A 16,769-nucleotide genomic window follows, 5' to 3' on the forward strand; every position below is an offset into this window, starting at 1 on the left:
CCAATGTGGCAAGGAACCTCCGCATTCACATGACCAGTGAGAAGCACATGCATAATATGATGCTCTTGCAGCAGAACATGAAACAGATCCAGCACAACCTGCACTTAGGCCTTGCGCCTGCTGAGGCAGAGCTCTACCAGTACTACCTAGCCCAGAACATAGGCCTGACTGGAATGAAACTGGAGAACCCAGCAGACCCGCAGATGATGATCAACCCATTCCAGCTTGATCCAGCAACAGCTGCGGCTTTGGCGCCGGGACTTGGTCAGTATCTCTTTGTCTTCTTGTGTTAGCTTGTCACTGAGGAAGTACCAGCGCTCCAGCTGAAGATGAAAACCTGTTGTTTGGATTTGCTAATTTTGCATTGAGCTTTGTCCATAAAAGCTAAATTAGCCATGTGCTAGGTAAGAGTTGCAGGAGTGACAGGAAGCGGTAAGGGAACTCCACCTGGCCCAGTGGGCTCTGCTTCCGCCCTCTGACTGTGCCTGCATCCTTGCAATCCTGTTTTCCTCTCCTCCACCCCTGTATGTGGGATCTGAAGGTACAGCATGAAATTAATCGATTATGTAATGAGGTGCTATCAAATTAACAACCTAGCAAAGATAAAGGTGGCTCTGTTTTCTGCAGTTTTTAATTATCTGAATAGCTTAACGTTTTCAGGCAGGAATGCAATCTTTTCTTTCTTACCTGACAATGCCTCTTTACAGGTAGCAAATTGTCAGTATTCCAAGTGTAAGAGGAAGGCAAATTGGAATCAAATGCTCGTGTGTGAGCAGCATACCGTCAATCTGTTACCTAATAGTACAGATTTGTAGTAAAAAGAGTTCTCAACTTTGCTCAGTTCTGATATTTCCTTTTTGATTTACCTAAATTGTCCCAGCGTCATTTGCTGGGTGTATTTTAAAATTAAGAATGACGAGGTCTGGTACCAAGAGTAGCTAATTTAGTATAGATATGCTTATCCTAATTACTATATTGTAGGTATATATATATTGACCTACCTCCAGCATCATTTAAAGGATATAACAAAACTACAATTAGTGCTGTGTAAGTTAATCTAGGCTTTTAAGTTACAAAAGCATTGCTGTTTTGTTATTTTATTGATCAACTTTCATGCCTTTGAAAATACAAATTCCAGAATGACATCATGCCCAGTAGGAGTAATTAAAGCTATCTGATGAGGGAATTTAGAAGTTGAAAGGGATGATTGTAATTGATCTTGATTCAATCCTATTACAGCTTTTTATAGTTTAAGCTCTAGAGAAAGCAAACTCCTTGTCAAGGCTTTATTTTACAGATTCCTTTGTGTGTGCTATGCTTGCTGGTCTCTACTTTCCCTTTTAATTTTTTTTTTCCTGTAGTAAATAATGAGCTGCCGCCTGAAATCCGGCTTGCCAGTGGTCAGCTAATGGGTGATGACCTGTCCCTCCTTACTGCAGGAGAGCTGTCACCTTATATCAGTGACCCAGCGCTGAAGCTCTTCCAGTGTGCTGTTTGCAACAAATTCACCTCTGACAGCCTGGAGGCCCTAAGTGTGCATGTGAGCAGCGAGCGCTCGCTCCCTGAAGAGGAGTGGAGGGCTGTAATTGGAGACATCTACCAGTGCAAGCTCTGTAACTACAACACCCAGCTCAAAGCGAACTTCCAGCTCCACTGCAAGACTGACAAACACATGCAGAAATATCAACTGGTGGCTCACATTAAAGAAGGGGGCAAAACTAATGAGTGGAGGCTGAAGTGTATTGCCATTGGCAACCCTGTTCACCTAAAATGTAACGCCTGTGACTACTACACCAACAGTGTGGATAAATTGCGCTTACATACTACCAATCACAGGCACGAGGCAGCCCTGAAACTGTACAAGGTAAGCCAGTGGCAGCAATTGCAGTTGGCACCAAGTAGACAACAAAACTAACCGTTTCAGTGCTAATCGAACAAGGCTTTGATTAATCGGCAGAATAAATGTTTATTGAATGTGCGTGTAATCGAACAAAAAGTATGTAGGCTAGTCGGGGAGACGTATTCCTGATGAGCCGTGTCGATTCACCTCAGGGCCCGTTTAGGATGCTCTTTCTGTGAACACGGCTAATGGAAGGGGTTTTTTTTTAAAAAAAAAGTTCCCTCATCATAACTGACTAAAGGGGTTTTACATCTCTTATAATCTTTTCAGACTTTGTCCGTTACATTTGGATCAAGAACTTGATAGAGATTATGGAAAATGATGATTTTTCCATACCATGTTTAGAGAAGGAGGTCACTTTCTGGCATATGTATCTGTTTGCAAATGTAATTTATCACAGCTAAGTTATTTTACGTTGATATTTTCAGTAAGCACATACAATATGCCACATTATTACCAAGGATGTTCAAAAGTAAGCACTGTCATCTTTTTGTCTGACCTCCTTTTTCAAGCCAGTAATGATTTTTCATAAACATGAAAGGGTGTGGTATAGATAAATATGTTAGTAGAATGGCAACTATATTTTTATCTTTACTGGAAAAAACTATGTGGATATAATGAATATGTGGGAGTGATGAATACCATTTATTACACAACTTGTCATGACTTTTTCCAAACCCTAATTATGGGGTAACATATTTTCTGCAGTGTGTTTACTGGACTGGCTTGATTGTCTTGGTTCATGTACAAAATATAACACATTCAATTCCAAGATGAATAACTTTGTGACTTATTAAAAACTTCTTTTGTCTAGGGGATATAAAAATTCAGGAAATATTGCAAACCATTAGTCACTGTAACAAGCTCTAAATATGATTAGAAAATCCATTTTGCAAGTGTTATCTATTGATTTATACTAGAAATCCGTGATAACTAAACTATCAGGAGTCATCTGGTGATTACAGCAACTATTCTGGTTTTCTAATCATGTTGAAAATATGTACACACAGAACAAATACAGAAAAGCCTCAGCAGAACTGTAGTTTAAGCAAAAAATATTTTGCTGGTGTTCAACCATGTTCAAATGGTTGTTGTGAGCTAACACAGGGTGCACAGACAGTAATGTGGATTTTCATTTTATAATGTGATAGCTGTAACCTTGGTGGATCTGCTAGGACAAAAATGGCAGTAACAGAAGCTTGAGTCTGTTACATTGTCCCACAGTGCTGGCTGTTTTGCTAATTTAATCATGTGTTTTATTTAAATTACATTTTTCCTTAACTCTAGGGGGTGGGGGGTTTTCTGCTTCTTTGTTCATTTTTGTAAAGATCCAAAGTCCTGTTTGAAAAGTGCCAAAAGAGCTGAAAGGCTAGTGACACAGGTAGCCTGCCTCCACAGCAAAACTGCCTTCAGAAGTTCCTGCTCCCTGTCATCTGCGAAGCAGTTCCTTCCTCCCTCCAGTTATGCTGATTGTTGAACCACGCTCTAAGCCAGGTTTTTAAAATTGTCTGAGTTAAACATAGTTGGTCCCTATCTCTTTTTTGGAGTGCTAACCTGGATTATTTGTTTTATAATGCCACCATTGAGAGAGAAGCTGCTGCAAACCGTGTCACAGAGAGGAACAATAGAATGGGAAAGGCAGAGGGCTTTTCTCAGATAGCTTCACTGCCAAGGCTTCAGAGACTTTTGAAAATAAGATGCCGGTTGCTTATTTTTTAAAGCTATAGGCATAGCTATGGAGTTGCAAGGTACAAACTATCTACTCAAAACAGCACTCTGTCTTTGCTCACTCAACCTGATCCCCAGACAAATCTTCATCAAACGTTTTTGGGTTTGCAGCATGTCTGGCAAAACATTTGATTTAGCGTACTAGGGGAGTGTGTCTCAGCTCTTAGCCCTCATCGCTAAAAATGTCCTGCTGTTGAACCTGCTTCTTTGCCAGACCCTGGTTTGTTAGATCGAGCAATTCTGTAGCACCTATGTGGTGTAACTATCATACGTGGCAAGTGACCATCACTAACCTTTTAAGTTCAGTCTCTGAATCAGTTAGGGTGAAAGATATCCCAGTGGAGAAGGAATATATAAGCTCTTAGGCACCCTCTAAGTTTCATGTCCTACAGAAGGGCAATTCAAAGTGTACTGCTGGTGACCGTAGGGTTGCAAGTCTCCCAATATGTGTGTTTTCAAAGACTTGTTCTTGGATTGCTGGTGAGAATCTCAGCTATTTAAAAAGTTTCTGTCCCTCGCAGCTTCTTAGAGAAGCTTGGAAATTTGAACCCCACTAGGCTTAACAACTCTCAGAAAACAGATAGCGTGTACACAATATTTTGATACAATCTCATTTTAAGGCTTATTTAAAATATCAGTTGTGGTGTTAGTATTATTATTTTTTAAGATTTGAGGTTGGCAGTACTACAACGTGTGCCAAATAACCAAAATGTTCTAGATGTGTGTGCTTTATAATAGAATGTAATGCCTCTGTATGTCACCCAGAGAACTTTACTTTTAATTATGGGTGTACATTCAGGCCTCAAGGTGGAAATAAATGAGATTTTGAAAGTCTGTAAAGTTATCTGCTAGCAGACTTGATAGTTTTGTCAGGTCTTGGTGAAGCTGTTGACACCAAGAGAGTCGTAAACTTTTTTTCTCTTGGTACATCAGATAAACTTTTAGAACACCTAAGGAAAAAAAAGAACATTAATTTGTATGAATAATAGATATATGCCTTGGGAACGATATCGAATATTCATGAATTGTGTTTATATTCAAGCAGCTCCTCTAACTCTTTTAAAATTAAGGTGCTGTGAATATGGTTTGGCAATAAAAACTTTAATACAAAAACCATCTGAAAGCATAGAAGAAGACTCTGTGACTTTGTTCCTTTGCTTTGTCAAGTACCTCAAAGTTTTTTCTTTAGTCATTTATATTTATTTAAATGTTATTGTTTTGTGAAGTTTCTTTTTATAAATGTTGCCATAACAGCTTGATTTCTCTTCCTGTGCTTAACTATTGATGGAATAAAAGGATGTCTTTTCATAACCGTAGCTTTAAAAGCGACCACGAAGATCAGAGCTTCTCTTCTGAAGCTGTATAATTTTAGGCAGTACTGAAATGTCACTTTTAGAGTTAGTTTCTAAATGTGGCAAAGTGAAACCTTTAGACAAGTTATTTAAAAAAGAAATGGCCTGATTGCTCCTTACAGAAGTGCAGTATTCAAATGGTGTTGCAAATGTGGCTGCTAGGAACCAGGACAAAGACGGCCTTACCCTGAGTGAACTCAGCTTAGCCTAAATGAATTTCCCAAAGACTTACATTTGGAATCGTGGAGCTTGATATTAGCAAACTAAACCACAGAAGAGTTGCAAGTACTTCGCAACATCCATCAAGAAGCATTCAATGACTCCACAAGTAAACAGAGAAAGCCTCTGTAGCAACAGAGTGTATTTCCATTCTGCAGGAGAAAGCGTTCAATGTCTACAGATTTGGGAAGCTGAGGCAGGGCAGTGATCTATCTCTGTGGATATAAAGTGCATATAGCTGCAACTGCTCTTAAGCCATTTTGTAGCTTAGTCAGGTAGCTTTTGATTCAGGGAACCACATATGTCATGTCCTGTGCTCATAAAATAGTTTCTAAATACTTTTAACTAAATAAATACAGGGTAGCCTTTTTGCAAGCTAAACTGGAGCGGCTAAAGAGAAGTTTCAGTTAACCAAATGACTGAATGACATGATCCATTTCTAATTACAAATAAATATTTGCAGTTAGTCTATCAAAATACTATCCAATTAGCTGACAATAGCTTTAATAGACATTACTTTTATATTGGCTATTTGCTGCATTTTGCATCATATGTGCGACTGTTTAGGATCTCAGAGAAAGTGATAGGCAGCAGTTAACAGACTAATACTCAGCTGTGTGAAAAATACCTTGGTTTTCCCTTTATTGACAAAATATTGATCCATAACAGTATTAATGCTATGATTGTCAGTTCAATTTGGATAGATCACTTTACCTCTTGTGTTCTCAAGCGGCAAAGATATTACCCAAAAGGAGTGACCTGATTTCAGTTGAAGAAGGTTAAAGGTTAAAGGTTAGCTCAAAAGCATCATCTGCCTAGCTGCTTAACTTTAAACTGATCAATTTAATGAAAATCTGTTTTGCAGATGGTGTTTTAATGTCTTTGGCAGGATTTAGGCAGCTTTAACATTAGACGTATGCTAGTAAAAATTATTTCTTTATTTGACCAGAACAACACCTTTTCTTTTATGTTTTAAGGTAAAACGCATGTGGGATATGGTATTTTGGCAAAGGACCCAGAAGCAGAAAGTGTTGATGATCTTTCCATATGGGCTCAAAACCAGAATACCCTTATGTCTATTGCTAATGATGACTGAAGAAACAAACAAAGCTGTATTCATTTTTTACCATAATGTTTTACTTTGAACCCATAAAAAAGAATTGCAGTCAGAACTGTCCTTGAAAAAGGCTTGTCTTCTTTGCCTAGGGTGGAGTGTAACAGCATTAACATTTTTTAACCTAGCAGAGCATACTGATTGTCTCTTTCAGACTTTGTATTTGTGATCAGCAGTATTCTTTTTCCTACTCACAAACGGAGTCGTAATTGTGTTACTTAGCTCTAGATACCATAAATAATAAGGCAAATTACTCAATCTGCTAAGTTTTGTATATGATGGTGTTTATCTGAATAAACAAAGAATTAGATCCTCAGGAGTGTAAAGCACAGCTTTGTGTTTATGCCTTCTGAGTATCTGGCCCTCACCATTTTTGCCAAGATAATTAAGTTTCAGCACAAGCATGTCTTTCTATTTTCAGATGTATGCAATTCAGTGGGAATTTCTTGGGCTGCTAATGCAATACTATTATATGTTAGCTTTGTAATTAGCTAGGACTCTATCCCTTTGCTAAAATGCATTGTAATATTACATACACAAGCATAGCTTGCATGTAGCAGTCATGCAAGTGGTGCCCTTTGCTTCATATTGACCTTCCAACTTACTTAAAAAAGAGTTTACAATGAGCCTTTGTTTTGTCCGCAAATGATCGTAAACAGCTTTCTAAAGAGCCCACTAAAATGAGATAATCACAAATGTATAACATCACATATTGAAAGGGTGGAAGAACAAATGAGGCTTTCACTATATTTTATAGAATGGATTTATAGTCTGTCCTTGGGTCACTTAGGGCCAAGAATTTTCATGGTCAACTGCCCGGTCCTGCTAGCTAGCATCCTCTGCAGGAAATGCAAATACCGTGCAGCTCCTGCTCTTCAGCTGGGGTTATGCACTGCTTTTTGAAAGCGAGGTGTCCACTTCTCTGCTGGTTCAAAGTCAAAAGCTTCATTAGACTAGCTTTTTTTCTGCATCTGTCATCAGCAAAGCAGAATAGCCTGTCTGGATTCCATAATGCTGTTAGCATATTTGGATTTTAAATCAGCCAGGGAGAGTGAATGCTTTGCTCATCTTTATCACATGCAGGAGGCACAAGTGGGACTTAGTCCTTAGGTAACTTTTAGTGTAAGAGTTCCCCAAGGAACACTGCTTGGGTTATTCTCATTATCCTTGTTCTGGATGAAAGCATCGTTGTTAGGAATTAACAACCAAGGTGGGGGGTGTGAAGTACACGCATATGGGGACGAATGGACTAACAGCCCCAATCACTTCGTTTGCTTTATTCTGTTTGGCATGAAATGTTGATACTTAGTCAGTCCGGAATTAACAGAAAGTCACATTCTTTTCATTTAATTTGTCTTGCACTAACTTTTTAATTTAAAATCAAATATCCTAGATATGTGCCAGTCCAATTATTGAACTGTCATTGTCCAAGTATGATGGTAAAAGAGGTCAGGAGATTGTGCAGCATTGATTTGCATAAAAATCATTGTGGAAAGGAAATTGGAATATGTCTGCACGTCTGAGGAGCCAAAACATGTTTTGCTTAATCTTCTTCTTGTTGTTTGTTTAGATGAAGAAAGCTGTTTTCTGTGATAAACAAAAGTTATTCTAATTTGTTGCTAAACATAAACATCGAGATAGAGGGTATTTAAATTTTTATAGTACTTTCAGGTTTATGTTCTTTTAAGGTTTTAAATGTTTTATGAAATTTAATTTCCACTGCAAGTTTTAGTTACTGTAATTCGGATTATGCTGTTGTGTTTACATGTATAAGGAGAAACAAGCGTTCAAAGAACACGCTGTCTAGCCAGCTATTCATAGCTACACATAACGTATGTACTTATACACTACAGACAAGTACATTTACTAAAAAAAAAATCCAAGCAAGCTGTGGGCTAGGAGAACAGTAATTTCAAACCTATTATTTTTTATTTTAAATTTAAAATATAATAGTAGAGAAAAAAATTTCACGTCATATTTCTTGTATATTTAATTTAATATTCAGATGTTGTCTGTCTCTCAGATAGTCCTGCATAATGGTCTTATGCATGCCTTGTATTCAGCTTACAGTACACTGCTAGAGCAGAAAGGTAATCCCAAACCACGATTTAGAGAATCCCCATGTTTTTCCATTGAAATGCTGTCCAGGATACCAGTTTGCATGATGTCCTGGGTGAAGATGCATAAGGCTACTCTTTGAAAGGAGACTGTACCAGACTGTTTGGACATGACTTGCAATGCGCAGCCTGCCCAGTGGAGCCTGAGCTTGTAGCTCCTCTTGCAGAGCAGGAAAAGTGAGCAAGAAGGAGAGCAAAAGCGGCATAAAGAGGATCAGCCTCATTTATTCAGTATGCTCAACACACAAAATGGCTGTATAACAGCTGTTTATTGTGCTTGGAGCTCTTTCACTCTGACATTAAGAGAAATATGTAATAATTTCTGACTATGATTCAAAGTAGAGATGCAGTGTATAGTATATGTAAGAGTATTATGTCAATGTGAGTGCATGTGTATATGTACATAAATAGATTGCAGGTAGGATTTGGCAGCCACTCCCTCCCAGCTTGCAACATAGATTTTCTTGTTACCCTTAGGAGATTTTAGCTGGTATTACACCACTCACTACAGGTGTCTCCTCTAAAATTGTGATTACGGTTTACCAGACTCTCCCAGGTGGAATTTTTCTTCACCGTCTCTTCCATGTATTTAAGAATGAGCGCTAAAAAAAAAAAAAAAAGACTGAGACATGACGGGAAAATTATATTTTAATGTGCATATGTGTCTTTCGGCTTTGCTATTGCTTTTGCTAAGTGATTTAGGAGAAAGTTTCCCTTGGTCTATGCATTTATCAGTCCACCCAGACAAAATGCCAGAACTGGGAAACTGTAGGAGGGCTGATGGGAATGAAAACCTTAGAGACCTCATATGCACAGGACAGAGCTTTGAGCTGTTTGATACAAAGCTCCTGAGACTGTATTGGCTCTATATGTGTCTGTCTTGCTAGACAGACAATTACATTTTCTGCTTTTATTTTTTTTTCTCCATTAGGCTACCACTGGAGAATGCCCCAGTCAGATTTTGTAAGGAAGGATAGTGAAGAGGCTGATGTGAAATGCTAAGTAATACGGATTCTGTTGGTTTTAGCAAGAATTAGGCACAGTGCAGAGATATATTTTGCTGGATAAACTTCCATGTCCATGTTTGTGGGCAAAATACAATACAGTACAACAGGAAATAGGTAGTAATTGCATTAAAGTTGGGTAGGGTTTTTATGTTAAAAAAACATAAATTAGACCACCAGGATCAAAACATACTACAAGCTACCACTTGTAATTAGACCACGTCTATTAGGCTGGTGTACTTAATACAGGCAGATAGTGCAGAGTGATGATCATACAGTCTCGTGCTGATGTATAAATAAAGTGAAGTTTTGCAAAGAACCGCAAGACTTTCTCTTTGTGGACAGCCATGAAGGAGGATGTCATGGAAATGACCCCCTTGGTGTGCAGCAGAAGATGCTGTCCCTGCAGTTCTACACAGACAGATACACGGAGTACTGTGCACTGTAGCCTCAGGGGAAACTGTATGTGCTACTCTCCCTGTGAGGGCATAAGGCATTAAGATAATCTTTAGCTTTTAAAGGCAGGAGGCATTGAAGGAAACAAAAATTGAGCAAAGGTAGTCCTTGAATGATGAAGTGTGCAGATTCCCATGCCTGGGGCATTGTACTGCAGTGGCAGTGACAAAAACAGAAAAAAAAATGGTTTTGTCATATACGAAGAGTATGAGTGATACTCCTTGCTTATATGCGTGAATAGGAAGCTACATATTGCTAATGGGAGCCATGAATGGTAATACATTAATCTTATTCCAAGAGTGAATATTTGACCACATGAGTTGCCTAACAAAAAAATGCCATTTTTTCTACTTAAAACTGTTATCCTAGAGTGTTAATCAAACCATGCTGTTAGCCTGATCACATGTCTGAAACATATGGCTATATGACTACTGATTTATTGCTGGGTTGTGTGCAGGCAACCTAGCATATAGGGACAGTATTCAGGAGTCTGCCCAAAGAAGAGTGTTTATTTGTAATCTCTGTTCTCCCTTGTAAACACTCCCAAGTAAGAAGAACATATGCCGCATCCTTGCACTGCTCCTGGAGAAGAGAACCATAGAGCCACCTCTACCCACAAAGGCAGCACAGAATCTGCTGTTCAGGAATAGTTTGTGCCCAAACATTAATAGAAACGTAGGTTACCCTTATTCAGAGAAAGTTCAAGATCAATCCGGTTGTGATGACCCTGTTTAAAATAAAAGCTTACAGTGGAAACCTTTCTTACCAGAACTTTAGCAGGCACTTCCAGTAGTCTATATAATCTCTTTCTAAAGTTGTTCGACATGTATGGCATTTTTCTATTGACATCCTAAACTTGCGATTGGGCCTGTAGCAGTCCTTGGCTGGGGGAGTGGGGGAGGTGAGTTGTCTCCAAACTGCTTTATTAAGAAGGAAGGTGTTTTCCATGGAAAATCCTGAAAAGTTGCAACTGGCTCAAGTATCATACCAAGTATGACCGATATTATCTAGCATAAGCTAGATTCAAAACTTTGGGTCCTAATAACAAAAGAGAAGGATGGGCACTTCTTCTTATTCACAGAATCATAGAATAAGAATATCTAGAGTTGGAAGGGACCCATAAGGATCATCAAGTCCAATTCCCTGCTCCTCACAGGACTGCCTAAAACCAAACCATATGACTAAGAGCACTCCTTGAACTCTGACAGGCTTGGTGCTGTGACCACTTCCCTGGCAAGCCTGTTCCAGGGACTGACCATCCTCTCAGTGAAGAACCTTTTCCTAACATCCAATCTGAACTTCCCCTGACTCAGCTTCATTCCATTCAAACAACAATTTTCCTATTTTCTGTGTAACCTAGACAAAAACTTGCTCTCTGGGAAACAGATTGAGGCAAAAATACTGAAGTTTTCTAATTGAATAAACACTTTGTGAATGACCAGAATCTTGATATTTTTACAGCTAGAACAATGAAACAAAGTCTAAGGAGGATCTTGGTGTTCTCGCTCTTTGTGTCTGGTCTTGATGAGAGCATGGAAAAAGGCTTGCTTTACTACTGAAATGAGACAGCTTTCAGTATCTAGATGTTACTATTTTGGAAAGACCTTTTGGCATTTGCAGATATGTACATAGTTAATGAATGACTGGAAATTAGGAGGAATGAAGCTGGTGGAAAAAAGCGAGGCCAAACTGCAAGTGTTTCTGAAAACCTTACGTCCTTATTTGTCCAAGAACTCTGTGACTCAAAACCTTTAACCCAGGAGGAAATCAGAGCCATGCTGGGATATATCAGAGCAGGTTCTTCTGAAGTCAGCTCTCAGATGACAAAGATCACAGGCTACAGAAAATAGTTTAATCTTACCAAATTTGTGATCTAGAGTCACTGGGCAGATTTGAAAGTGCTACTGTATTGGCCCTGGGACTAACCCTGTTGCAGATGCATCTCAGAAATAGGTGTTGTACCTAAGTTGTGGCTATGCCTTTTCAGTTTTTGACTTGTTAAGGTCGTCTTATAGGGGATGCTGTCGATGTGCTCTGTCTCTCTGTTCTTATAGCCACTGGTGTTTATTGTAGCATGTCAGGATTCACCAGTGTCATTCATGATACTTGAATTTCTGTGACTTGTAGAACTCAAGGGATTAAAATCTTTGGAAATAGTCGTTAGCACTCCTGACAGGTATTTTTGAGAAAAAGGAAATCCTTTCTCAAATAGATACTTTGTAGTCTCTTTGAATTTTTTTTTCACTTCTTGAAAAATGAAAATAGGTTTGTGGGATGATCTGTGACTCAACATATTATGTGTAGGACCTGGATACAGAATTCTTTCTAGGGTCTTCCTTTTTTTTCATGAGTTCTCCATTGAACATCTCAAATTCTGTGGCCTCAGCTACCTCAAAAATATCAAAGGTTTACCTAAAGCATTTTGGGATATACAAAGGACAAGAGATATGCTGGTTTTGAAGGGTCGTATGTATGTCGTATTTTTTACAATAAGGAAGAGAGTTGGGCCGGTAATCAATAAAAGGAGAACTCTGAAATCTCATATTGCAGAGTTCAAGCCCATATCCCAGTTCACTCAGCTTTTGTGCTCCGCAGATATGAAGGCTTTGTGCCTCACTTGTTCACAACAGGAACTAAACAAATGTCTTTCCTTTACTTGTAGCAGTTGTTTGTCCTAATATGTTTAGAAGGTATGGTCAATACTGTCTGCACTGGGAAACAGAGCATGGCCTTGGGGAAAAGAAATGTGTTTCTAACTGAGCAGAGGTGAGCGAGAGGTTGGCCCCCAATATGCTTGGCAGTCTAAATGGACCTTATAGAAATGTACTTATGCATACCACTTAACTTCTTCACATATGTGAAGAAATATCTATCTGTCTTTCTGTCTGCCTATATTTATCTGTACATGTGCTTAATAGAGCGTCTGTTACTAGGAGGAATGAGTTAGACATGGAGCCTAAAGTTGTTCATGCGCATGAGAACACAGAGACACACATATTATCTGACACTAGTGTTAGGGAGGAAGTTGTAGTTGTTGGACCCTGGGTTTCTTGCACAGGGAGTGCAGTGGAGGGAAGCAAAAAGGCAGGTGTGTGTGCTTGTAAAAGTGTATACTTTCTAAAAGCATAAACAAAGTTAAAAACTATGTATGTCCATACATACCTGAGGCTGCTACTGTCACCTGCTATAATACTGTACAAAAGTCTATATGTGTTAGTGTCTGCTGCAGTAAAGGTTGGATTTCCATTTCTGTTCTGATTTCCTTCTCCTAGTTACTTATAATTTTCTTACAGATACTTTTATGTCTGAAATGATCAAGATTTGATTTGGGTATAAAGACTATTTCTTTTTTCTTTGGAGCTGTTTCTGAGTCACTTAATCATGAGATATCTTTCCAACCATGTCCTAATGAAAAATACTTCATTGAAAATAAAATTAGTCAAGTACATCTCTTGCAGTGGCTGTCTGTAACAGAAGAGAATGCTATTTTAGAAGCAACAACACATTAATAGGCCAAGTATGCAATCATTGTCCCATTACAGCAAATTATACCACTAGTCCACCTTATCTAACCTCTTTGCTTCAGACTGGCTAACAACAATTGGTTCTCAGAGCAGAGCAAAAAAATCTTTCATTGGCAAATACAGAATAATGTTGCTTATACAGGAAAATTCTTTTTCTTCTCATATGTTCTCTGTACTTAAAGACCGATGAATTAACATCATACGAATTCAAGTAACTTCCCCCCTCCCCCCCAAAAAAAGTGGTCTTTGAGTGGTCTTATATGTACACAAATATCAAATCAGTTTATAAACTGAACTCTTGGCTCAATGACATGCAGTGGGAAGGAGTTCCACAGGTTAATTTAACCTGCATATAAATATAATTTTTCAGCTTTTAAAAATTTCTGTCATTCATTTACGTTCTTAAGTTTTATTTGTTTATTCATCTGGTAACAGAACAAGAAAGATCATATGTTCTTACTTGCTTTATGTTCTTTCCATATAATCTTTATATCTTCATAATAATCTTTATGATTATTTTATAAACTTTCTATCATGTCTCTCTTTTACTTACACTACCCATACACCGAAGAATTTCAATCTATTCGGTGTTTCTTCTTAGTGGAAGTTTTTCCACATTTCTGATAACCCAATCCCATGATTTCTGAACTCCTTCTATCACTGCTAAATTTCTCTTGATGTATACATGTCTTTCAAAACTGAACACTTTGCTCTCAGAGGAGCTGTATGATCTCACTGTCCCACTCCTGGTGCATTAAAAAATATAATCTGCTTTAAACAAATCGTATTGCATTCTGTGCTGCAAATACTTTGTTTTTCATTGCATGTCTCTTCCCATGCCCTGCTTCATACTGATGCCCAAGTGTCCTCAAGTGACTACATTTAACTTAGACACCAGTAACATGTTTGATTGGTTCAAATTTTTCCTTCTAATATACATTTTCTTGGATTCATTTGTCAATACTGAATTTCACCTGCGTGCTGAGCTAGCTTTAAACCTCTCTGGCATTCCTGATGGCTCTTTGACTGGTCTTGACTGGCATGAATTAAAGCCCTCTGCAAGATCAGTCCTAGTTTGATATTAGAAGATCCAGAGGTAACTTTTTGTTTGGTTAAGTGACCAGTTAGTTCTTCTAGCTTGTTTTCTGTTTCATGCAGTTTCTAATCCGTGACTTTTTTGCCTCTGTGTTGGATGCCTACACTAAGTGGTTAGGCCACTTCCTGCTTTGTCAGCCAAGAAGGAGAAACTTCAGCTCTGAATTACCCCACAGAGAAATCCATTTCCCCCTAATATTAGGAGAGTGAGGGAAAGAAGCATCCAGCTTACCCCCGTGTCATATTGCCTGTCTCTTCAGACAGCTGCCTCTTGTTACTTTCCCTCATTTATTGCTATACGTAGTAACTTTGGATGCAAATACGTGTAGGTGGTTAACTATTCGTTGAGTTTCTGAAGAACAGAGAGAGCTAATTAGCCATCTATCTGCAAATATTTACCTCAGATATTCATCTGCTGGTGCAAAACAGAAGGTGTTGTTTCTGCACGTGGACTACAAGGCTGAGGCATAACTCAGATGGACTCTTTGTAGTGTGCTTTTTTTATAGTGTTCAGTGCTAACTTTAATGTATTATTGATTGTTATTAAGGTACACCATGAAATACAGATGGAATGTCTGTTGTGGTTGAACTCATACTGTGGGAGCTGTGTTGACTTTTGGATTGTTCTGGCCTTCACGTTGCTTGACACTAAAACCTTTCACATTAGGGTTTAGAAGAGAAGGAAGTATATAGTAACTAAGTTACCCTGTATGTACTGTGAAGTACTGTGAAAATAGGATGCCAAATGCCCTCCCCACGAAGTCAACACAAAATTTGAAATGAAATACTAATTTCAGAGCAAGCCAGGAAGTTCCCAATTCCCTGGGTGAGTGTATACAAGCACTAGTTTAGGGCAGTTGCCACCTGAATTTAAATTAACCGTGCTACCTGCCAGTGGTCAAGAAAGTGCTAAAAGTGGAGGGGATTAGAGATCTGATTTTCAGAAATGCTGAGTGCTAGTGGCTCCTGTTGATTGCATGTGTTTAGCATCCTGAGGTCCAAGGACACTCTCAGGCAGTGACCGGCTCCTCTGTGCTGACTGCCAGCCTCCATCCTGCACGGCCCCCTTGGCTGGGTGTATTGCCTAGTTTAAAATACACAAAAATTGCATCAGAGGATCAATTACTGATGAAATGTCACTACTGAACCCTGTAATACTGTTAATTAGTTAAAGCAAAAGAGACTGATGTGCATGTATCTTGGCTGTAGCTCACTGAATATCTTTTCACAAAATTAGGTTTGAAATACTTCAGATTCTGCCCCCTCCTTCTTTCTGGAAAGTTAAAGTACATAACTGTTGTTCTTTTTCCTTTTTTATTTCCTGTGCCCCTGTAAAATTAAATACTTCTAAATGGTTCTCACTATCTCCAGCAGTTTGCATCTTAGAATAGTTTACTTTTGTTTGTAACTCTTAGAGAGGGTGTTAGTCATTGGAGAAAACTTGAAATTAGGAAACATATGACAAACAGACGGTCACAGGACAGCCCTCTCTAACCTTGGCTCAGCTCGCTTTCTGCCATTAGTGGAGCAAAAGAAATCGGAGATTTGATGCAAGTTCCCTGCCGTGGGGGAGGGCAGGGTTACTCTGCTCATGGCAGGGAGTCCCCGGCTGGCGGAGAGCCAGCTGTGTGTGCACTGTCCTTCCCACCGCACACCACGCAGGGGAGGTGTCAGCAGAAGGACCAGGAAGGGCAGTAGCTAGAGCGCGTGTCAGTGTGTCTGTGATGAGGGTGAAATTCCTCCTGTCCAGGGAGCCACGGGTAGGGCTGGCTCAGGGGAATGCTAGTGACTGCAGGAACCTTTTTATCTGAGACAGAAAGACAGAGGCTGCTGTCACAAACTGTAGGGTCTGATTGCAGTCCTGTATTTTGATCCCTTGCTCAGGTAGGTTTCATTTCTCATGTGCCCACCTTGCAGGGAGCCTGGCTGGGCTGTGCTACGGCGTTCTGGGCTTGATAAACTACCGCAGTGGTTTCCAAGCACCGGTTGTTCTTTTTCATTGCTAAAACATACACCAGTCTCTTAGTCACACACCCCATCCCCCAACATTTCATCTAGCATTTAGTTTTTGGTGAGGATTATTTCCCCAATTTGCCACAAAGGTAAGACATTCAGCTGCCAATGGCATGAGCAGAGTCCGTGAGGCATTTTCTTTAATACAAGATATTTCATATTGTTAAAGAAAAGTATAAACATTTGCAAAGATACAGGAAAAATACAGGGATTTTACTGGCTGTGTGACTTTTTATCCTCTGCAGAA

General features: G+C 39.1%; 1 protein-coding gene across 1 annotated transcript in view; it reads left to right on the forward strand.

The window, feature by feature from the left end:
• ZFHX4 (zinc finger homeobox 4) overlaps positions 1–16,769 on the forward strand; it is a 125,487-nt gene that overhangs the window by 2,314 nt on the left and 106,404 nt on the right. The window contains exons 1-2 of the mRNA XM_086465645.1: positions 1–264; positions 1,362–1,864. The exon at positions 1–264 is cut by the window's left edge and continues 2,314 nt beyond it. Coding sequence (XP_086321771.1) covers positions 1–264; positions 1,362–1,864 — 767 coding nt within the window. The remainder of the gene's footprint in view (positions 265–1,361; positions 1,865–16,769) is intronic.

The sequence above is a fragment of the Leptosomus discolor genome, chromosome 5 (genome assembly GCF_034619465.1).
Source record: "Leptosomus discolor isolate bLepDis1 chromosome 5, bLepDis1.hap2, whole genome shotgun sequence".
Classification (NCBI taxonomy): domain Eukaryota; kingdom Metazoa; phylum Chordata; class Aves; order Leptosomiformes; family Leptosomidae; genus Leptosomus; species Leptosomus discolor.